General features: G+C 45.2%; 1 protein-coding gene across 9 annotated transcripts in view; it reads right to left on the bottom strand.

Moving 5' to 3' along the window:
* Positions 1-23281, bottom strand: part of LOC102460920 (otoconin-90-like) — a 102890-nt gene that overhangs the window by 17459 nt on the left and 62150 nt on the right. For all 9 annotated transcript variants that reach the window (XM_075920128.1, XM_075920125.1, XM_075920129.1 and 6 more), the window contains 6 exons: positions 16560-16625; positions 12953-13012; positions 11773-11947; positions 5039-5151; positions 2525-2653; positions 693-734 (listed from right to left, as the gene is read on the bottom strand). In XM_075920128.1, the coding sequence (XP_075776243.1) occupies positions 693-734; positions 2525-2653; positions 5039-5151; positions 11773-11947; positions 12953-13012; positions 16560-16625 (585 nt within the window). The remainder of the gene's footprint in view (positions 1-692; positions 735-2524; positions 2654-5038; positions 5152-11772; positions 11948-12952; positions 13013-16559; positions 16626-23281) is intronic.

Genomic DNA, 23281 nt, shown 5'->3' with positions numbered 1-23281 from the left:
TCTTCCTCAATTTCTCCTGCGGTTTTTCCCAAGAATAATCCACAGAAACTTTTATGTCCAGTAACAAGCAACATTCTTAAGGACTGGTTTATTGAAATATACCCAAAGTAAATTATCTTCCATCTGAGTCTCCTATGGGGCACAGCCTCTCCTCTTGGGTCTGTCTGGCTCCAAATTTCTCTTCACAATTATCAGCCCTCCCCAAATTCTGCTGAGTCAAGTCCCTCCTCTTGAGGTCAGAGGTTCACAGGCCCTTACTTGGGCTTGTGTGTTTTGGGTCTCAACTGGTTCCTTCCTGAGCTATTTCATCAGCTCTGCTCTTTCAGTTGTTGTTTTCCCTTTATAAGATTCAGGTGCTTTTTTAAGCTGATTTGGGCAGCAGGCAACCAGTCATGGAGCACTGAACCCTGCTGCCTCTTGAAGGAGCCATTCACCCTTATGACAGTGACTCAGTAACTTTGACTTCTAAATCCCATTTGCAAAAGTGACCAAGGCACCTGCCTTTGAAAATAGGACTTTGACTTCTTATGCATGTTTGACAACGTTCCCAATTGTATTTTAGCATCTCGCTACACAGGTGCACTTTGCTTTTCTCTGTAGAATCTCTCTGCTGAATGTACACTAGCTTTTCTTGCAATCAATAAGCCACGATAAATTGAAAAAGGCAAAGGATTTTAGCATTCATAACATACCTTCAATGTGATGTGTTGTTAATCCTTTCTTGCTAGTTGTTTCTGAGGAGAAGAGAAATCAGAGCTGATATATTGTTAGGAAGCATTCCCCCCCCCCCCCTAAAGCCTAACACACACAGTGCAGCTATATAAGAAGACAACTAAATGAGTGTCTATGAGGGGGCATTTGACCCACACTGGCATGAAAGGGGTTAATAGAATCCTAGGAAAGCTGTGGAGGGAGCATCCGATATGAAAGGGACTGCAAGGAACAGCCAATAAGGACTCAGCAGGCCTATATAAGAAAAGCTGCAGGGCACAGCCGGGATGGTTACTCCCTGGAGCTCAAGGAGGTAGAACAGAGTATCTGGCAGTCAGGTGGAAGAAAATAGCACCCTGGACAGAGCAGTGCTGCTAACAAGGACTGGGGGACATAGAAAAGAGCTCCTGGGATTTGCAGGCTAAGGCCCCAAAGCAAGGGCAAAGAGGGTGCTGGGGCTACTGAGGTAGTGGCCATTCATGGGCTGCAATAGAAAATTGAAAAAGCGGCAGGACAGTTGAACTGCAAGACTTGGCCCAGGAAAGGGGGAAGCATAGAGCTGGACATGACTTGAGGGTTATGCCATGAAGAGAACATCACCTTCCTTGGAGTGATGTGGGTCTGGGAATAGAAGTGACTATGGGCAAGGCACTGCTGGGAGTGGGCGTGTTGACCTGGGGAGCTAATTCCCAAGATGACTAACAGGTGTGGTGGTGGTGGACCCCCATCACAGTGGCCATCAAGTGAAAAGCTTTCTTGATTTTATGAGGGCTCTGTTCCACCAAGAAATATTGCTGGGAATGCCAAAGTTGCTGGAGGGATCACTGCTCTGAGAGAGAACCAGCCTCTCACATCAGTACTAAGCAGAGCTGTCTGCAGGATGGGGGTGCCATTTAGCAGCCATTTTGGAGGTTTGAGTGCAGCTCTAAAACAGAATCTTTTGAATGGGCTTGGGGAACAGAATTGTATTGAGAAACCTGGTTTTAGATCAAATCATTGAGCTCTTTGATTTGGGTCTCACACATTAGAGGTGAATTTCCCGGCTTCGATGCCAACTTCTTGGCTTTGGAAGGCTTTCCTGTCGCTTCCTCCATTTCCCTGCCTCTAAAGAAGAGGGCACTTGCCTGCTTTGCAGTGTTCGGGGAGGAGTAACTCTACCAAAAACGTTATTAGTTGATATTGGTAAAGTACTTGGCAGAGTGTAAAAAAAATAAAATAAAGGCCAGATAAATTAGTTAAGTGTTGGCATAACAATCTCTATGTACAATAACATTCCTGGTGCTTCCCTGAGATGCCTGCAGGCAAGCATACAGAGGACGCTGAGCACTTTTGGAAACCTGGCCACTTACGGCCAAAGGGACAGATTGTATTAACGGAGATGAATGCTCCTATCATTCTACCCTTACATTGTGCCCTGCCACGCCAGAGAGTGGGCATATCAGCTGAGCAGAATGGGGTTTGCCTCCCTCCACACCTATGAATTACCTTTACTGTGAGCAAAGAGAGGATTTCAGCCTTCAGGACTGTCCCTCTGTCACCATTCACACGCAGACTTGCCCTGGAGATCTGGCCATCTAGTCAAATCATCTGAATGAATCCACACCCACCTGCTGCTGTTAGCATTCACGGAGTCACAGTAAATGGAAATGATTCATGAAACAGAACAGCACAGGCACTGATGCCATCTGTGGCATAAGAAACTGAGACCCCAGCAGCAGTACTGTTCTCCTGGGGTCCAATTTGGTGCCCTTTCTACTGATGGAAAGATTCCCATTGACTTGAATGGTCAGTAGATCAGGCTTTTGATTATTACCTGTAACCTGAGCTGGACAGAAGGAGACATCCAGGCCGTTCAAGGAAGAGTTAATGTGTGAATGGACAAAACACTCAATAGCAGCTTTGTCACAACCGCAGAGAAGCTGTTCACAAGGATCCCCTGATTCTGGAGTGAAAACAAAAATCCAGACAAAGTGCCATTGAAATATCCGTTTCCACTATCTGCTTTTGCCTCTCTGGCTTTCCATCGACCACTCCATTTCATTTTGTAGAATATAAACCTGTCCTGTGTTTCTGCAAGTACCAAAGTTACATGAACTCAGGCTTTACAAAACAATAAGCTTGAGTTATCCTAGGGAAATCCATGGGTAAGTGTCAATTAAATGTTGTTTTTCTATCCAACCACTGGCCATTGCCGGCTATAGGTTGTACTTGGTGAAGCTTTCATTGCATTTATTCTAGGGGTATCACAAAACATGCTGTGCATTACAACACAGGTTGCCATACAGTTTCCATCGCAGCGTTCTGTTTTCCCACACGGATACCTTTGCGACAGATTCACCTTGGAGTAGAACATGTATTGCTATGCTCACGCACTAAGCAAGGGCAAAACCTTTTTCCAGTTTGAGAAAAATACCTTTGCCATTTCCAAGTAAAGGGGGACAGAGAAAAACACTTTTCCCATTGAAATGTGACTATTTTATTCTTTTTTAGACAGAGCTAAAGCAAAAAAAGGCTTTGGTTTGAGACTAGAAAGGATTGTGGGATCAGATTGTTAACTGAGCCAGGCTTAATCCAGAGTGACACTCTCAATTCGTTAGCTATTCTACATTTACACTTGTGTCACCGAGACCAAACTCTGGCCCTGGTCTCTACAGAGGACTAGAGCTTGGTGGGAACATTTTAACTAGGAACCAGATAGATGAGTGAGAAAATCACTTTAAACATCAAGGCAACATCTGCTCAGGTTTTACCAGAGCTCCCCTGATGCAGTCATCTTACAGGCTCTGAGGGCATGGCGCTTCTCCCCCTGTTGTGAAATTGTCCCATGGTTGCTAATACCAGAACAGCTCCAATGTTAGCAGTGTTGGGAGTCCTGGCTCACTTCACACAGGGCTCATCAGCACCTTTCACATCATTATCAAGCGGCCTTGCTCTCAGCTGGTGTATTACATTTATGGTGGAAACAAAAGCTGCCAGTTGGCTGTTTGGCATTAGATGGGACTGTGGTGTGAGAGACGGAAGGGAATTATTTATGGCTAAGCAAAGGGAATGACAACTTGTAGCTTGGATGCTAAATGACTTAAATCCTTATTTCCTTGCTAGATGCAGTTTGCACTGGGGAGCTCTGCGACGTTGCCTGCAAGTGAAATAAATCTCTTTCCGTGTGACTCGAAAGGGGAAGCCAACAGAAAGGGTCACGGGGAATGCCCTGCCTCTTCCGACTCGGCACCATCTTTGTCTAAATAACCACTTTAAAGTTACCTCTGAGCCCTCCAGCTCAGTCCTGCCCAATCATTAGCTGGAAAGCATGTCTGGAAGGTGCCTGACTTTTGCTTTGGATGATAACTGACCACAGCTTTCCCAAGGGGCATCTTGTATTTTAGGCTATAGGCCAGACTACCAAATACTTATCAAGTAGTAGGGATGAAGAGCACCAATGCAATCCATGGACACTGTTGAGATATGCTGCTATTTATTGCCATGCCTTCCCCTGGATTTGGTAAGCTCCTCATGACTCAAAGTGATGCTTTAACTCAACTACAAGTTAGTTGGGATTGTCCTGCTGTTAGCAGGGGGCTGGACTCGATGACCTCCTGAGGTCTTTTCCAACCCTAGGATTCTGTGACTCAGCTTGATGTAGGAGCCACTGGGAGGACTTTTACGGCCCACTGCTACGCAGGAGGTTAGACGAGATGATCAAAATGGTCCCTTTTGGAATCTCTTAGGTACCTGTATGAATCCCCATCTCCATAGTATCTGAGCACCTCGCAATCTTTAATTATGATGCAATCAGTAGCGGAGGTTCAGCAAAGACAAACAGGGCTTTAAAACACGTCATTCCACACTCTTGAGCAGTCAGCTACAGGTGTAAGCCACACAGATGTGCCAAGCAACGCTAAATGGCCTCCAAAGAGAACACTCCTGCCACCGGGGATCCCCAGCACCTTGTTTTCTACAGCATTTGCTGGATTTTTGCTTTTCCATTCAATTGAATACTGATAGTGCTGAATAGCATCAGCACAGGAGGAGGGTCGCTATTCCATCTGCAATCTAGAGAGCCATAACACGGGGCTTGAAGGGACCTTGAGAGGCCATCTGAGGTAGGATCAAATACACCTAGACCTACAAGGCAATCGTGGGTGATTTCTGCTTAGTCTTAGTAAACGAATTGGAATTATGATTAATTATTTGTATAATTATAGCCCCAAAGATCCCATTATGGACCAGGTCCTTGTTGCATTAGGAGATGTACAACTACAAAAGCCAACTCTTTTCCCCGATCAGTACACAGCCCTGGTGACTGGCAGCAATCCCCATTTCACCTTACCACAGGTAATGTTTTTAGTAAGGCAGCTGAGGTCCGTAGAAATCTTTGCAGGGTCCCATGAGCACTCCAGCTCCACAGCTTCTTCGTAGCATTTGCGGTGCTGGAAGCAGCAGCTTAGAAACAAAACAAAGGAAGTATCAGGGGGGTGGCTGTGTTAGTCTGAATCTGCAAAGCAATGAGGAGTCCTGTGGCACCGTAGAGACTAACAGATTTATTGGAGCATAAGCTTTCACAGGCAAAGACACATTTGCATCTGACGAAGTGGGTCTTTGCTCACGAAAGCTTATGTTCCAATAAATCTCTTAGTCTATAAGGTGCCACAGGACTCCTCGTCGCTTAAAACAAAGAAAGACATACCTGAAAGAATGCAAGGGACACACCTTCATTGTCACGTCACTTCCTGACATCTTTTTGGGATGGTGACACACTGAGCAGCAGGTGGGAGCACAGGATGCTCTTTCAGTAATGAGCATTCATTCCTCTGGCCCCTAGAAGGTGGGCCGGTGATTCTTTTCCCCCCTCGTGGCTGACTAGGCCTAATAGACTGAGCACAGCAGGTGCAGTGAGAATCTGTCTGTCCTTTGCTGCAGCCCCCTTGCACTGGATTGGTGAAAAGGGGCCCTATGGCACAGTCTCCATGCCCAGCACAGAGCTATTTCCAGAGTCCTTGTCCCAAAGGTTATAATGGGGCCAACAGGAGACATTTCTATGCCCTGGCTATTCTCTGGCTGCTGTAAAAGCCATACTTCAAGTAAGGACAGTTCAGTGCTGAGGATAGAACCAGCCCTCGCCAGCCCCACATTGCTCATGGAAGTACAAGCTTCTTTCCCTCTGTCCTGAGACAAAATTCCAGACCTGGAGTTCCTGGGTATGAACACTGCTGACTTCCTGGCACTAGGGAAGCCATGCAACCTCTCGGTATGCCTCTCAAGGAGGTAATAATAGGATCTGTCCGTCAGAGGTAGTGGAAGGATTGTTAATGCTGCAATATGAATGCCACGTCGTCCTCTACAAGTAGAGAATAGGCTGACAACCATGCTGGCGTATGGCCACGGATGATTGTATCCATTGTATCCTGTGAGTGGTGTGTTTCGTTGCCCCCTGCTGTGCCTGGGAAGGCAATAACAATCTGCAGCTTATGACATTGTCATGGCTCTTGGCAATAAGGCAAGCAGGAGGGCTCCTAACATGGTGGTTGTGCACAGGATGTTTTTCTTGGTATGGAAGATTTATCTGAGGCCTTGTTTACGCTGCTGCAGACCATTGATCTAAGTTACATAACTTCAAACATGTGGCTAACAGCTGAAGTCAACATACTTAGGTCTGCTTACCGTGGTAATTCGGCAGCTGACGCACGCTCATTGACTCTGCTTCTCCTTTTGGTGGAGTACCCAAGTTGATGGGAGAGTTCTCAGTAGTTGATTTATCATGTCTATCCAAGACGTGATAAATCAACCCTCAGTGAATTGATCTCTGCCCATCGATCCAGCAAGTAGTGAAGATGTGCCCTGAGGCTATGAGACTCCCAGGGATTGTTTCTGAATAGAAGTCTCCTACTAGTCCTTGGATAAAGTCCACACTGGATGGACTAAAACTGTTTGATTTCATGTGCATTCTCTACCAAACAGGAGCAAGTAACAGTCCCCCCTTTGTATTACAGTGTAACTCTAAAAGGTGCAGAGAACAACAGGAAGCATCTGTTCTAATAAATATTGAGTGTTTGATCTGTTCATTGTTTCTACTCCCTGGCATCCATCTGCTACCTCTGCTGAAACCTTTCCATGGTGACACTGCACTTAAGATATCAAAGTCATACCAGGGGGATATTAAACAAATATGGGGGTGACATCGTTCCGTAGAAAAGCCTTGACACAGTCTTCAGCTTGGTAAATAAATCTGTGTCCAGATTCCAAGATCCAACTGCAGCCTGTGATCTCCAAGATGAACGGCCTGTTCCAGTAACAGGCAGAGAAAATCCTCACCCGAGTCCTTCGGCAGTTTTGGGAAAGCATTCTATGTACAAACAAACCTACTGTGCAGAGCTGCCAACCCCTGCCCTGCACACTGACTGCATCAAAGGCCCGGGTTTGTAAAATGAAAGAACAATGTAAAATGGGATAAAAGTAGAGCAGTCTATGGCCTTTTATAGCTGAAACCTGCATGGCATATAAGGATACGTTCTATATTTTTGCTCCTTTCTTTCACATGCAGGAGTGGGGGGGTGGGGTTTGCTGCTTAGCGTCAGCAAAGGGGAAGCCAGTGGAGGGCGGTTTTGTTTTGTGGCTGACACACAGGACTAGGATGCTGATCCAACAAAGCACTTAAGCATGTGCTTAATATTAAAGTGCTTTGCTGTACTGCGGCCATTGAAAAGTGGTTCCTATTCCTTGCTCTGTCATAGGCAGCTGGTAGGACCCTTGGCATGTGACTCAGTACCAGATTCACAAAAGTACTTAAGTGCTGTGATGTTCAGCAAAACTGAGCTTCGCGCCTTGGCTTCCTGTATGGTGAATAGGCAGAGAGAGGCACCTGAGACTGCAATTCATAAAAGCTAGCACAGAGGCTGGAAGCTGCCTGACCTAGCCAATGAGGGATGTGTTTTTGCTAAGCCCCACCCCTTTCAGAGAGTGGTAGAATCATAGAATACTGGCAAGAGGTCTTCAAGTCCAGTCCTCTGTTTAGAGTTTAAAGAGAAGCTAGATAATTTCATGGAGGTTAGGTCCATAAAAGGCTATTAGCCAGGGGATAAAATGGTGTCCTTGGCCTCTGTTTGTTAGAGGCTGGAGAGAGATGGCAGGAGACAAATTGCTTGATCATTGTCTTCAGTCCACCCTCTCTGGGGCACCTAGTGTTGGCCACTGTCAGCAGACAGGATACTGGGCTAGATGGACCTTTGGTCTGACCCAGTACGGCCGTTCTTATGTTCTTATGCCCTCACGGCAGGAGCAAGCAACATCTAGATCATGTGCAGGCAATAACTTTTGATGGGGGAACCACCAAGGTTTTGGTAAGTGGTAAAGGACCACAGTTTTCTATGGAGGGTTTGCAGGGTCTGGGATGGAGGTTGGGTGCAGAAGGGAGCTCAGAGTAGGATACTGGTGTGCAGGAGAATGTTTGGATGTAAGAGGGAGCATGGGTGAAGGAGAGGGTTGTGACCTGGGACAAGGTATTGGGGTGTAGGGTCTGGGAGGGGATACGGGTGCAGGAGAGGATTCTGGCCTGGGGGAGTGGTGCCAGAGAGGATTCAGTGTGTAGCAGGGAGGGTGGTGACCTGGAGAAAGAGGGGGTGGTGACCTGAGGGAGGGGGCCAGGTGCCAGAGGCAGTCTTTGGCTAGAAAGCACTTACCTAGGTGGTGCCTGGCCAGCAGCCCAATGGGACCCTGCCTGTTGCAGCCCCAAAGCTCAGAGCAGCTGCTACATGTGCCTCTCTGTGCTGCATGGCGCGGGGGAAACTCAACACACGCTGCCTCTGCCCCCAAGACAATCTCTCAGCTTCCATTGGCTGTGTCAGCAAATGAGAACTGAAAGATTGTGATGGGGGCAGGAGCAGCCAATGAAAACCAGCCAATTGTGTGTGTGGGGGGGGGGGCAGTACACAAAGGTTCACCCTCCTCCCTGCGCAGAGAAGCAGTTGGAGCAGCCGCTCTGAGCCTTGGGGTTGCTCCCTGCCCGAGGGTCCTGGCAGGGTGACCACTGGCTGGATTAAAAGTCTTGGTGGGCCGTGTCTTGCCTGATCCGCAGACCTCAAGAAAGAGACTCCCTGCAGCAAAGCCACTGAGATTGCCTGCAGCCTGTCCTACCTAGCCGTTGTCATGGCCTCTCTGTGAGGTCACCTCCTCCCAACATCCTTTAGCCAATAAGCTGAGGTGCTAGAAAAGGCCTTGTGATGTCACTGCCACATCTGGCCTGCAGAGCTAATGTCCTGTCCCTGACCAGTCCCTTTGCGTGTTTGAGCTGCTCCCCTGGTGCCACCGCCAATGTTAGTTCTAGGATCAAGCAGGCTGCTCATGCAAACATCAGAGGCTGCTCAGTGCCACATGCCGCTTGCAGAGATTTGCAGACTTTGAGGCCAGAAGAGACTGTTCGATCATCTAATCCAAGGGCAGGCAATCATTTTCACAGGGAGGCCACTTCAAAATTTTGATTCTTGGTCACAGGCCAGCTCCAGGCCCCCTGGAAGGAGCAGGGCCTTGGGCAAAAGGGATGAGGTTGGGGGGCTACAGAGAGAGACAAAGAGAGTGAGTGAGTGCGAGACACTAGGTGTATGGGAGACAGACTTTATGACACAGATTGAGGGTGTTCAGCAATGTGTATGTGACAATAATTCTGTGTGTGTGGCACAGACAGGGTGGCACAGACTGGGGTGTGTGACAGTGACACAGAGTATGTGTGCTGCATGGGTGGTGGGAGAATGTAGTGATAAAGTAGGTAAGCTTACTGGTCTATAGTTTCCTGGGTTGTCCTTATTTCCCTTTTTATAGATGGGCATTATATCTGCCCTTTTCCAGTCCTCTGGAATCTCTCCTGTCTTCCATGGCTTTTCAAAGATGGTAGCTATCAGCTCAGATACCTCCTCTATCAGTTCCTTGAGTATTCTAGGATACATTTCATCAGGCCCTGGTGACTTGAAGACATCTAACTTTTCCAGTCCAAGTCACAGAGGGTATGTCTACACTACCCTCCTAGTTCGAACTAGGAGGGTAATGTAGGCATACCGCACTTGCAAATGAAGCCCGGGATTTGAATTTCCCGAGCTTCATTTGCATAAGCGGGGAGCCGCCATTTTTAAAACCCCGCTGGTTCGAACCCCGTGCAGCGCGGCTACACGGGGCACGAACTAGGTAGTTCGAACTAGGCTTCCTAGTTCGAACTACCGTTACTCTTCATTTCACGAATGAAGTTTGTGACTAGCGGGGTAGTGTAGACATACCCTTAGACACCTACATCTGGAGGTTAGGCATTTAAGTACTTTCTGAATGTAAGCCTCAGGTTCAGAGTCAGAATTGGCCCAGTAAGATCATGGAGATGGTGCTACTTCCTGCTCTCACAGAGATGCTGAAAAGCACAGTGCTTTGAGATCCTTCAGCGGAAAGTGCCAGTGAACAGAGACCAACATCTGATGAAGTGGGTCTTTGCCCACTAAATTCTTATGCGCCAATAAATCTGGTTAGACTATAAGGTGCCACAGGACTCCTCATCACTTTTGCAGATGCAGACTAACACAGCTACCCCTCTTGATAGATGGAGAAGGGACTTCAACAATTGCCCAACTTCTTCAAAACTGGCAGAACTGTTTCTTTTAGGAGGATCTTTTCAGTGTCAGAGTCTCCTTAACGGGGTTCTCTGAATTTGAACAGTGTCTAGTACATACACTTGGAAAAGCAGCCTATACCATACAGTGGCATTTTCATTAATGGAAGAGACACTGCTAAGCCGTTTCAAAGCTGCCTGTTTGAAAAGGAAGTGTCTGTGAATGTCCTGCTGCCTTGCTCTGCTTTTTTTTACCCCGCTTTTCATTAACATAAGTGAGTGGCAAGATCAGCGGTTGAGCGTTTGAGCTGTCAGTTCATTGAACAGGCTTGCGCTCTGATTTCAGAGCATCAGTGCGTTTATTTGGAAAGCCACTCCTGAGGACTTGGCCCAGCTTTTCTCTGGTGGGAAGTTTAAAATTCCATTTTCCTCCCCTTCCAACGTTGTGGGATGGGAATGGATTCATCCCTGGGCATAAAATCTACATTCACCCTCACTCCACAAATGAAATCACTCCCTTCCCCAGCTATGCCTGGGCAGGACTTGGACCTTATTGCATTTCTTTGCATGTGCTCACCACCCAAGTGGCCATGAGGAAAAAGGACTCTCAGCCCTGGCTCATCCTGCCCTAGCAAGGGGGAGCAGGCACTGAATTACTCTCAAGGATCCATCCACCAGGGGCAGAGGCTAAAACACAGGGCTGGGAGTCAGGCATTTATGGTTCTCTTCCCAGCACTGCTGACAGTTTCCTATGCCATCTGGGGCAAATGACTTTACTGACACTGTGCCTCAGTTTGCCCATCTGTAAAATGAAGCAAATGGCTTTGTGCTTTGATGTTGCCATGGGGTGTAGCCCATGATGGCACTTCGATGGACAAGCACTGTGACAATGAGGATGTACATAGGGAGTACCCGCTGCCTCCCAGGAGTGGTTCCCTGTTGCAACTGGTTTAACCCAGCTTTGCAGCCCAAACTGCAGTGGAAAAGGGGGGGCAGAGGTGTGGACTATGCCCGCTTTTCATTTCAGGAGCAGAGTGGTCCACAGCTGAGGGGGGTTCAGGGAAAGAAAGGCCTGGATGACAGATCTCCATGTCTGTGCACAGTAAGGGAAGAGCACACTATGGAGAGAAGGGTTAGTATCCATGCATGAAGATTCAGTGTATGGGGTTACGCTGGTGAATGGGGAAATGGATGGCACCAACAAAGGATATTGATGGCTTAGGGAGGAAAACAGCTGACCCTGTATCTTATGTTTTCTTGGGTATTGGAGACAATCTTGGTTGTGCCTGGGTGCTTACAGTTTGCAAGCCCAGCCTGGATACTTGGGGTTTTCCCATGGGAGCCAGTCATCCATTTGCAAAGGGAAGGGCCCCCGTGGTATGACCATAAGCAGTTTAGCCAGGGGCTAAGTTTCAGAGGGACGCAACAAGGTTTCAGCATTGCTGCTCATGACCCCAGGAGAGCTATCTCCCGGGAACACACACCTGTCTGCCTCATCCACAGGGAGGCCTTCCATCTCGAACCGGCAAGAGCAGCCATAGTCTTCGAAATCCCGGGGGCAAAGTCCGGTGACACATCTCATTTTGCTCACGAAATGGAGCAGGGCAGGGAAGTTAGTGAATAGGGACTGCAGCCAAGTGAAGTGAGAACCCAGGCAGTCTAGGAGAGAACAGACATTGGAGGATGGCAGTCAGAGTTGGGCAAGACCCGGCCTGCTCCTGGGGCCCCCCTGCAGACTGAGGCTGTGTCTACATTGGCAAGATTTTGCGCAAAAGCAGCCACTTTTGCGAAAAACTTGCTGCCTGTCTACACTGGCCGCGAGTTCTTGCGCAAGAACACTGACGTTCTAATGTAAGAAACCAGTGCTTTTTGCGCAAGAACTATGACAATCCCACTCGGGGATAAGCCCTCTTGCACAAGTGTTCTTGTGCAAGAGGCCAGTGTAGACAGGCAACATGAATTTCTTGTGCAAGAAAGTCTGATGGCTAAAATGTCCATCGGAGCTTTCTTGCACAAGAGAGCGTCTACACTGGCATGGATGCTTTTGCGCAAAAACACATCTCTTGCGCAAAAGCACATGCCAGTGTAGACGTTCTCTTGCGCAAATACTTTAATGCAAAAACTCTTGCGTTAAAAGTATTTGCGCAAAATCTTGCCAATGTAGATGTAGCCTGAGGGTCTAAGAAAGAGGTCCCAAACTTTACAGGGTAGCACCGCCTTTACCCTGTTTGTGCTCCACCCCCATGGGCTGGGAGTGGGGGTGTGGCTCCCAGGGGCTGAGCGATGCGGACAGGGTAAGGGACTGCAGCAGGGGGCAGGACCAAGTGTGAAGCCATGGCTGGGGGCAGGGCCAAAGCAGAGCTGGGAGTGGAACAGGGTTGGTTGATACTCCCGCCGCACTAGGGGCTGGTCTTGCCCCTACCACATGCTCCTGAACATTCCTTCACCTCCCCCCCAAATGTTCCTCCATGTGCCCCAAGTTCAGGGACCTCTAGGGACTGACGTTGTGCAGCAGCCCTTCTGGGAGCTTAAGAACTGCAGACAATTCAATCCTTAGACACCGGCTTTACAGGAAACCTATACTTGTAAGAATTTCTTCTCTATTGTCATGAACAAATCCCATTTTTTATTACCAAAAATACCAAACCATAAGGCTGTACTTACCGAAAAACAGTGCAACACTGTCCACATTTTGAAAGACCCCATTGAAGAACGTGATATTGTCTAAACCAAAAGCATAATACAAATTGTGAAAAAATGGTTGCCTCTATATAAACATATGGGGCCCCACTGGTTTTAGTATGTTGATTTCAAGGGAAGGCATAACACAGTTGCAGGCATGAAATAGCCCTTGCAGCCCCAAGTGTCCAAAAACTTGAGTCAAGCCTCCCAAAATAATGATATATTAATAAGTAATACATTTGGGACTCTATTTTATTTTTGCCTCCTGTTTTTGAGCCCTTTGTGGAGGGGGAGGAAAGAAGAGGAGGGAAGATTCCTATTGTCACACTTTTCTCTGAGAGCTAGAAACTTTGGCTGTGTCTAGACTGGCAAGTTTTTCTGCAAAATCATTCGATTTTGCAGAAAAACTTGCCAGCTGTCTACACTGGCCGCTTGAATTTCCGGAAAAGCGCTGACGATCTCCTGTAAAATCATCAGTGCCTTTCCAGAAATACTATGCTGCTCCCCATTCGGGAAAAAGTCTTTTTCCGAAAGACTTTTGCGCAAAAGGGCCAGTGTAGACAGCACAGTACTGTTTTCCGCAAAAAAGCCCCGATCGCGAAAATGGCAATCGGGGCTTTTTTGCGGAAAACCGCGTCTAGATTGGCCACGGACGCTTTTCCGCAAAAAGTGCTTTTGCGGAAAAGATCCTGCCACTCTAGATGCGCTTTTCCGAAAATGCTTTTAATGGAAAACTTTTCCGTTAAAAGCATTTTCGGAAAATCATGCCAGTGTAGACGTAGCCTTCATGTTTTTGACAGACATAATCAAAGATGAAATGTTCATAGAATCACCTGACTCCAGGAGCTGGGGTTCTAAGAAAATTCCACAAGGCATATGGTACAATGGGCAGAGATGGCATCGCTGGGTTTGGAGGTGGGCTGGCGTTCTTTTCAGGTCTTTTAACTCTTTTGGGCACAGTAGTGTGACAATTAAGTTGATAGCCCTTGATCCTGAAGTCTATGTATGAAGTACAGCATATGTATCAGCAGTGCAAGCTTCCTTCCCAATACCCTCTCATTCCAATGCAAGTCCCAAAGAGCTCTCGTTGTGCCTGTAACTAAGGGAGAGGGCATGGCTGTTCCTGGGAGGATGGGGCCAAGGGCACATTCAGAGTCTGCTAGGCATCCAAGAAGGAGAGAGGAGGAGACTGTTTCGAATGATGTGGACCCTGTCAGCCTGGCGGGATGATAGCAGGTGTGCCTGGATAGTCACTAGCCCACCTGCTCAGAGGAAGGGCAGTGTCCCAGAAAAGGTGGGCGGGTGGGGGAGTCAAATGTCTGACAAGCCAGAGCCTGGGAAGAACTAGCTTGACCAATAGGAATTCAGATGCCTTTCCCTTGGGAGCCTTGTGAGAAGTAAAAAGCCGTTTTGGAGGAGTCTGGAGCCAGCCACAGAAAGGGAAGGACACTGTGCGATGTGCTTGGCAGTCCCAGGCTTGCATGCAGGATCCCCCTCAGAACTGGCATCTGGGGGCCTGGAAGCCATTTCCCTAAGCCTGGTCCTTTGCCTGCTCGTGGTGACTCCCAGGCTACATTTACACTACAGGGATTTTGCACAAAAACGGTTGTTTTTGCGCCAAAACCTGCGGCGTGTCCACACCTCAAGCACGTTTTTGCACAAGAAAATTGACATAATGGCAGAACAGAGGGCTTTTTGCAGTGCAGATATACCTCTTTCTACGAGGAATAACTCCTTTTTGTGCAAGAGTTCTTGTGCCACAAGGTGTGTGTGGACACGCAACAGGGGTTTCTTGTGCAAAAAGAGCCCATCAGAAAAAGCACAGGTGCTCTGATGGCAAGAGCATCCATGCAGTGTGGATGCTCTCTTGCGCAAAAGCACATCACTTTTGCGATGCACTTTTGTACTGTGGATGTGCTTTTGTGCAAGAAGTTTTTGAGGAACATCTCTTCTGCAAAAGCTTCTTGCACAAAACGCCTGCAGGGTAGATGTAGCCCCAGTTGTTAGAGCTTTGTTGGGACAACTCCCTTGCCAGCCAGACTGAGTTAGCCCTCCAACTCCCTAGCTAGATCAGTTATCATGGGACAAGTCCTGCTCCGGCTGCTAGCCCAGGGCTGCCTGCCTGCTGTGACTGTAGCTGAGCACTAGGTCAGGAGAGCAGTTCAGATTTTAGAAGAGTGATAATTTGCAGCCTGAGCCATACGCTGCTGGAGTGAAGGGAAACCAAAGCAGCCTGATTCCTGCACAAAGAGGATGCCTTCCAGATGTGGCTGTCAGCCTTTCTGCAGTGACCAAGACATTCAGAGCCTAAACTGAGAGTGCACCATCCTTTAGTGAGGGAAATTGTTTGAGACTCCCCTATTCTCTGAGCTGTATCCTCAAGCCCTAGGATAGGTTTTGGGGATTTTATTACTTGCTGGCTATTAAATCTGTGAAGGAACGATGTGTGGGTTATCTGGGCTGAACCCAGTTAGCCAAGTTACTAAGTGCTGCACAGAATTTTACTCTTGCTCTGTCAGGTCACATGACTGGGGAAATTTGGGGGTATTTTCAGCCCAGGTAGCTGAGCACAGTGGTTTACCCTGTAGTTGCTTCCTGTTTAATATAGATAGTCTCTTCAACATACTTTGCACTTGTTTTTATTTCTTGGGAACCTCTAACTATTTGGCAAGTAAGTGGGGCTTGTTCTGTGATTAGAATTTTCCTTCCAAGCTGCTCTGGGGGTGAAGCTCTGCCAAACACTTCCATATGGGAGGAAAATGAGGGTTTCACACCCTGCTGAGCAGGGGGCAGGCTGCAGGTGAACCCGGGCCTGTCCATCAAGGAGGTAACCTGGCGGATAGAGGCGCAACCCTAATGTAACCCCCCTCTGAAGGAACACCTCTAGTGGAACGGCTGTACTCATCGGAGCCTTTCTTCTGAATCTGCCAAAATGCCAGCTGTGCTTGTGATTTTTTTATGTGACTGTGTGCGCTAGGGACAGGAGTGAAATTGTCTTTCCGCTACAAAGATCCCAAATAGCCATCAGAAATTCCCCATTTTCTAATCTCTGGGATTTCAGAATAAATCCAGTAGAAGTTTGTATGAAACATGTATGCTCACTCACTCTGTTTTCAAACCCACTTTTCTTTTGAGAAAACTCGATTTAGTAGTTTCAAATGTAAATTCCTAGCTAGTTCATTAGCTATAAACACCGTTGCAACAATCAACTCAGCATCAGTGGTACAAATTCTTCCCTAATCGATGTGAGGGCCCTCACTTAGGTTATAGCAGAGATGGTTGTGGCTCCGTAGGTGTTGGTTTGTGTTACAGCAACAGCAATGATGCAGAATCTAATAGAGGCGCTGGATCCTCCTCTTACACTTCATGTCAATCAATAGGAACTCCACCAAGGTCAATGGACTTATATCAAGGTAAAGTTAATGTAAGTGAGACGTTCTGATGTTACTTAACCTCTGCTAATGGTCCAGTATGATGAGTGGACATTACCGAAAAAGTTCTTTCTGGATCTCTTGCCCAAAGAGACTGAACCCTGGTGCCTCTTAATGCCTGAAAATACTGGTAACAAGGAAAGTTTAAAAGTTCTTACTCAGATTTCTCTCAGGTGCAAGTGGAAGTTCTGGCAGACGGGCTGGGGGGTCCAATTCTTGGCCGCCTGTCTCACCAAACATATTCAAGAAGAGAGAATTTTAAAATGAAATATATATAATGTACTATATTGTGGGTCTTTAAATGATCTATGATCAACTGACCATTATCCCATTGTTCACAAATCCCTGAAACCTTCATTTGTTTGATTTTTTTCAGAGCCACGGAGCATCTGCACTAAAGCACCATTGCTAATTTGAACCCTCTCTTTTCCTTTTCTCTGCTTGAATTCCCCTTTCAGATACAGAATTATTTTCCTAATGCTCCCTCAGCTTCAGACCTAACTTTCATTTTCACTGCAACCACTTCAATGCTGAATGGCTACAGCTCAGACAAGATCTTGCCCAGTTCAGGGAGGGAAGCAGCACCATGAGAAAGTTATCAGTCTTCCAATGTATCTTATCAGAACAGTTTACCTAAGCTATTAATAGTGAATTGCAAGAGTTACCCAAGGGATTTCTTCTTTGCTATGTTTCTGAGTGTTTCATTGGGGAGCCTAGATAATGGTTGTTTCTACAGACTTGTTCAAGTTGTTAAAGTCTCTATTAAGTAATTATTATTATTTAATTATTAACCATTATAATGCAATAGTGCCTAGACTCCAGCCAGATCAAGGCCCCCTTGTGCTAAGTCTCTACCCCAAAGATTTTCAGATTGGCTTGTCCCATTTGTGTGGTCTACACCCTTCTGCTATTTCTGCTTCTTCATTTGGATTATTGCTGCCTCCCTTTGGCCAAGTAGCATTTTTCCACTTTTACTTTTCTGTTTATAATATTCTGCATTAGGATAAAGGGAGTTGATTTGTTCTGCTGCCTCATGCTTTTCTCTACCTGACAGTGAGTAATTTGCAGACTGTGTGCTTTCTTTTGCTTCATTAAGCATGGGCAAAATATTCAGTAGTTTTTAGAGAGGGACGTAGCATAGACGAGAAGGTTGGAGCCCCTCATTTTATTTCTTTTACTACTTTCCAAAAGTGCCAGGAGGAGAATCAGTAAAAGGCTTTTGGGTAAACTGTGACCCAGCAAGATTATCATTCTGCTCATACCCAGCTGCTTTTCTCCAAACAGAAAAGTCCTTCTTCTAAAATGTGACCTTTGCAGAGAAGAAGTGGCCCCCTGAAACCTGGCTAGCGACAAGGAATTCAGATCACTAGCTAAAATGATGTGAAGTGTGCAGGAGTGTCATTTAATACTTTACATCCATAAACAGATTTGGCCCAGACTTGCAGTTAAGCAAAGCTATCATTGATCTGCAGGCTGCTCCTGCCCTCCCTTTGCAATGATACAAATCCGTTTGCGATTTCATGTTTGCTACTGTTCATTGTGCATTGAGCCAAATTCTTGGATGGTGTAAATCAGCATAGTTCAGTTGTAGGCTGTGCTGATTGGCACCACTTGAGAATCTGGATCAGTGGGTAACATTTTCAAAGCACCTAAGTCCATTGACTTTCAATGGGAGATGTGCTTCTAAATCACTTAGGCCATGTCAAAAATCCCACTCAGATACTTCAGGGCTATCATTTGCCAAGAAGTCTAAGTGGGTGAGTCTGGTGCTCAACTCCCATTGATTGTCAATGGACTATAGGTACCCAGCTGCTGGATAGTCCTTTATTAAAGCCCAGGCCAAATCCATGATTCTGAATCTGGAAGCAAAGAACTTAGGGAGAGCTAGGACAATAGCCCTAAACTCATGCAGAGGAGAGGCAATTTCTCCAGCATGTTTCATAGTTGAATTAATTCTTTTGAACAAGTTTAATTGGCATAAAATTCCTAGCACCAGAATCGCTTCAGCTTTCTGGAGATGTTATATAAGAGTGTCAGTCCATCAGTAATTATTCGACTCTCCTTTTCTTTTTATGACCAGTAATGGCATTTCCAATTTCCAGTTAGTATTAAAGGAGAACCAATGGTCTGTTCACAAAGTGAGATAATGTAGTTTACAGTCGAAATCTAAGGAAAGGAGCTCCCCACGTATTCTCCTTAGTACATAAAAGACAGCACAGGATTTGTAGTGAACAATGTAGCTGACAAAGATACCCGTTTCAACAAGTAGATTGCGATTCTCTACTACTTGCTTAGGCCAGGTCTACAGCGAAGGGGGAAAGTTGACTTAAGATACGCAGCTCCAGCAATGTTAATTATGTAGCTGGAGTCCACGTATCTTAAATGGTGTATTCACGCTGTTCACACAGCAGGACGTCTACGAGAGCAAACACTCCCATCAGTTTCCCTTACTCCTCATGGGGAGCAGGACCACCAGCGCTGATGGGGACGCCCTCTCAGTTCAAATTAGCGGGTCTTCCCTAGACCCACTAAATCGAACACTGGAAGATCGACCTCCGGAAGGCACTGGAGGAATGGGACAGCCAGGTAAGTTCATCTTACTTTTAAAGTCACGGCCCCTGCCACCTGGCCCAGCTGCTTTGCCTCACAGACTGCGTCTACACTGGCGCTCTCTTGCGCAAATGCTTTTAACGCAAGAGTTCTTGCGTTAAAGTAATTGCGCAAGAGAGCATCTACACTGGTATGTGCCTTTGCGCAAAAGCTGTGCCAGTGTAGATGCTCTCTTGCGCAAGAAAGCTCTGGTGGCTCATTAGGTATGCAAATGAGGCTCGGCGATATTCCATGCTTAGCCTCATTTGCATATGACTTGCGCAAGAAGCCGCAAGTGTAGACATAGCCCTGGAGTATTCTGTGCAGTTCTGGTTGCCCCATCTCAGAAAGGCTATAGTGGAACAGTAAAAATTTCAGAGAGGGCAATAAAGATGATCAAGAGTATGGAATAGCTTCCTTATGAGGAGAAACAAAAAAAAGATTAGGACTGTGCTACTCAAAAGAGAGACAACTAGGGGAAGATATGCCAGGTCTATGCATTCATCAATGGTCTGGAAAAAGTGACTAGAGAAGTGTTATTCACTCTTTCCCACAATACACTAACACAGTAGTCAATGAAATGACTAGGCAGCAGGTTTAATACAAGCAACAGGAAGTACCTTTTTACACACTACACAGCTAGATATGGAACACATTGCCATGGGATTTTGAGGCTGGTAAAAATATAACTGGGTTCAGAAAACAACTGGATACGTTCATAGAAGTGAAGTCCAACCATGGCTATTAGCAAAGATGGTCAGAGTTGCAACCCTAGGCTTGGGGAGATCCTATACCTATGACTGCCAGGATCTGGGAGTGAATCACTCCAAAATTGCTCTGTTACCAGCCACTGTTGGAGACAGGATACTGGGCAAGCTGGAGCATGGTCTGATCTAGTATAGCAGCTCTTGTGTTCTGTTTTAATTAAAATGTTAAATCTGGGTGTTCAGGCTAGGGTATTCAAGGTGTTTAAGAAGAAGTTAAGTGCTCAGCAACCCTTAAGTTTTATGCTGAATTGGGACTCTTTGTGGCAATCCCAGTTCTAATCATACCGATTTATTTTTAAGCAACTAAATGACCGTTTATTTGGATGCTCAATTTTAGGTGCTGAGGTTTGAGTTTTTAAGGGGTGGTGAATTTTAGAGTTTTTGACTGTGTATTTGATCAATAAGCAAAGTCCGTTTTACCTTTTTTTATAAATACCCACTGATTTTTCTAAAGCCAACATTGTAGCAGATATTTCTGTATTAGTAGCAGAATGCCCCATGCTGTCAATTGGATATAACCGATAAAGTCAAAATGACTGCAAACTTAACAATTGGATTGTAACAAATGGTGAAGCTCAGTGATGCTTGAACCTGATGATAGTCTGAACAAGAAGTTCTCTGAACCATGCTTGTAGCTGTTTCCATCTTTTCGGTCTTTCTAGGACAGATGGATGGCGGGGACTGTGCGCGCGCACACACACACACACACGCACACACTATCTTACACTATCTTATATAGATTCTCTGATGACAAACAGAACACAATGATATTCTTGATGGTTGGTTTGGTTATATTAGACTCATAACACTAAGTGTGATTAATATAGCAACCTTCTGTGGTTTGTGTTGGGTCAATTCTCCACTGAAATTCACACCATAAGAAACTAGAGAAATTAGAGAAATGAAGGTGGTGGTGTAAGTCAATGCAGAATTCAGCCTCGTGTGAGGTCTGTTAAAGTACTTCTTTCTAACTTCAGAAATAGTCATGTAGAGCAGCTCCTTCCACACACTGTGACAAGAGCAAAATAACGAGAAGTCCTGTGGCACCTTATAGACTAACAGATTTATTGGCGCATAAGGTTTCGTGGGCAAAGACCCACTTCGTCAGATGTTGGAGCTTATGCTCCAATAAATCTGTTAGTCTATAAGGTGCCATAAGACTTCTCGTTGTTGATACAGAGTCAGACTAACATGGCTACCCCTCTGATACTCATCAAGAGCAAAATAGCCTTAGGAAAAGGGGAAGAGAATCACACCATGATAAAAGTTCAGAAAGACTGTTTAACTGAAGCTCTTTCATTTATGTATTGGTGGAATGGTCCAAAATATGAGAATATGGATTTATTCAAAGACTAAACATTTTTCCTAGCTGTTCTGGAACAGTTTTATGTAATTAATTTGGAGGTTTTTTCTAATGAGCAATATATGGGGAGAAAAGGATTCCAATTGTGGTTACATTATAAGCCCATTTAAAAGTTTTTCTTGCATTGCACTAATCCTATAATACTTTTGAAATCCAACAACAACACATTTTACCACTAATCTGATTATTATGTATTTTTCAGTATGTTCTAGTCATGAGACAGGGTGGTAATTCAAAGGCTTTTTTCAAAAACTAGTCCACTTGAAGTGGTCAGTACTGTATTACATGTAAATGATAGAGAGACATAAAATATGCAGTCACTTACCACTGTATAATACCATCAACATATTCACCAGCAGAATTACAATCATTGTTTTAATCCAAAGAATGGAAAAAAATCACACAGCAGAAACATTTACCTGGTGAATTAAGTAAAACATTATGTAGGACATTTATGTCTTAAATATAAAAGTAAAAAGACATTTGTTATGCAGGAGAGGTGACTGAATTATTTGTGTGGCCTGATCATTTTTAATTCTGCTTTGACATGCACTTTCTTCCCTAATGCTTATGAGGCACACAGAGAGCAAAGATGTCACATGACATCCCAAGATTTTAATTTATACACTGACTATTTAAACTTGATTAACAGTATTCATTACAGGACAACAGACTGTTGATGGAGAAGCCATAACTGGCAACAAAATGGTGAACTTAACAATTGGTCTATAACAAAAGAAGTTTGTTTTGATTCTGCGATCAGTTTTTTTAGAGATGGCACATCATATAATTAAACATTGTATAGTGGGCCAGATCTTCTTCAGGTGTAAATCCGCACAACTCTACTGACTTCATTTACATCACCAGAAGCACTGCCCCAGTAATAGTCAAACATTAGTTGTAGCTTTTACAGACATATTGATATAGCATGTAACATTTTCATATTAATGTAAATTATATTCATGTAGGTCCAGGTCTGAGGCTGCTCTTCCTAAAACCAATATTAAAGTACCTGTACTGACTTGGTGGTGTTTTGCTGGTGTGACAGAGAAGAAAATCAGTCTCTCAGTTGCTGATTGCAGCTGTGGTTCATCCTAACTTTTAATTTTCTACCTCAGTCATGACAGGTTTTTCAAATGAGCAAATGAACATTTAATTATCAATGTGCAAAAGTATTTACTCCTCGTGATCTTTTCCCTTAAACACTGCTTATAATGTTTACCACCCACATAATACCGCCATTCACATTTATTAAATTCTCTTGTAATGCTTTATCTAATGAATGGATGTAAATATAACAGGGGGATAATCCTGTTTTAATAAAATATCCTAAATCATTTTGCCTGCACTTTATTCTTCACCCTCACTGTCCTACATAGTTGTATCTTAAATAGTTTTCTCTTGGTATAATAATGCCTTTCCAAGACAGTGCATATGAAAAAGAGCTTACCTTGAGGAATATTATTCAAGGCAGTTGCGTGGAAGACAAATGGATTTCAACAGAGTTAGCTGTAAGTGATTTATACTCCTGTGGACATGTATCTTACCCATGTGATCACTTTTTTTTAATCAAACCTACTTCAACATTTATTAATTAGTCCTTTCATGAGATTTCTGCAGGTCAGTATACCTGCTGCATAGCTTAATAATATAGCACTGAACATGTACAGGATCTATATTAAGAACCCTTTCCACAGGTGCAGTCAGGGTGTTGCACTCTGACTTAATATGATGCTGCTGTAATTAAATAACAATTGTTTCACTGTATTCTCTCTTCTACCAAATCTCTGGGTCATGTGATTATTGCTTTAATAACTTAATAAGAGGTAGTGGCCAGCGATGAAAGATGAGTGAAAACTTATACAGCATTTCCAGCTTTGGCATCTCACCAGTGTTGAAAACCCGCCTTTATCTAATCTCTGTGGGTCTGATCCAAAGCTTAAGGGTGTCAATAGAAAGGTGTCCTCTGATTGCCATGGGCTCCGGGCCAGGCCTTCTCTTAGTTTAATATGAACTCCTTTTAGCAAAACCAATTGCATTTAGTCTTAAAAGTCACCGTTGGCGAAGGACAGTGGTCATTCGTTTCAGAGGTACAATTGGAATGAAAATTAGTTTGCCATTTGGGGCTCTAAGAAGTCACTGTATCTGGGACTGAGGTTGG

The sequence above is a fragment of the Pelodiscus sinensis genome, chromosome 2 (assembly GCF_049634645.1).
Source record: "Pelodiscus sinensis isolate JC-2024 chromosome 2, ASM4963464v1, whole genome shotgun sequence".
Classification (NCBI taxonomy): Eukaryota; Metazoa; Chordata; order Testudines; family Trionychidae; genus Pelodiscus; species Pelodiscus sinensis.
Note: the sequence above shows the minus strand (reverse complement) of the source record. Positions and strands in the feature narration are given on the sequence as shown.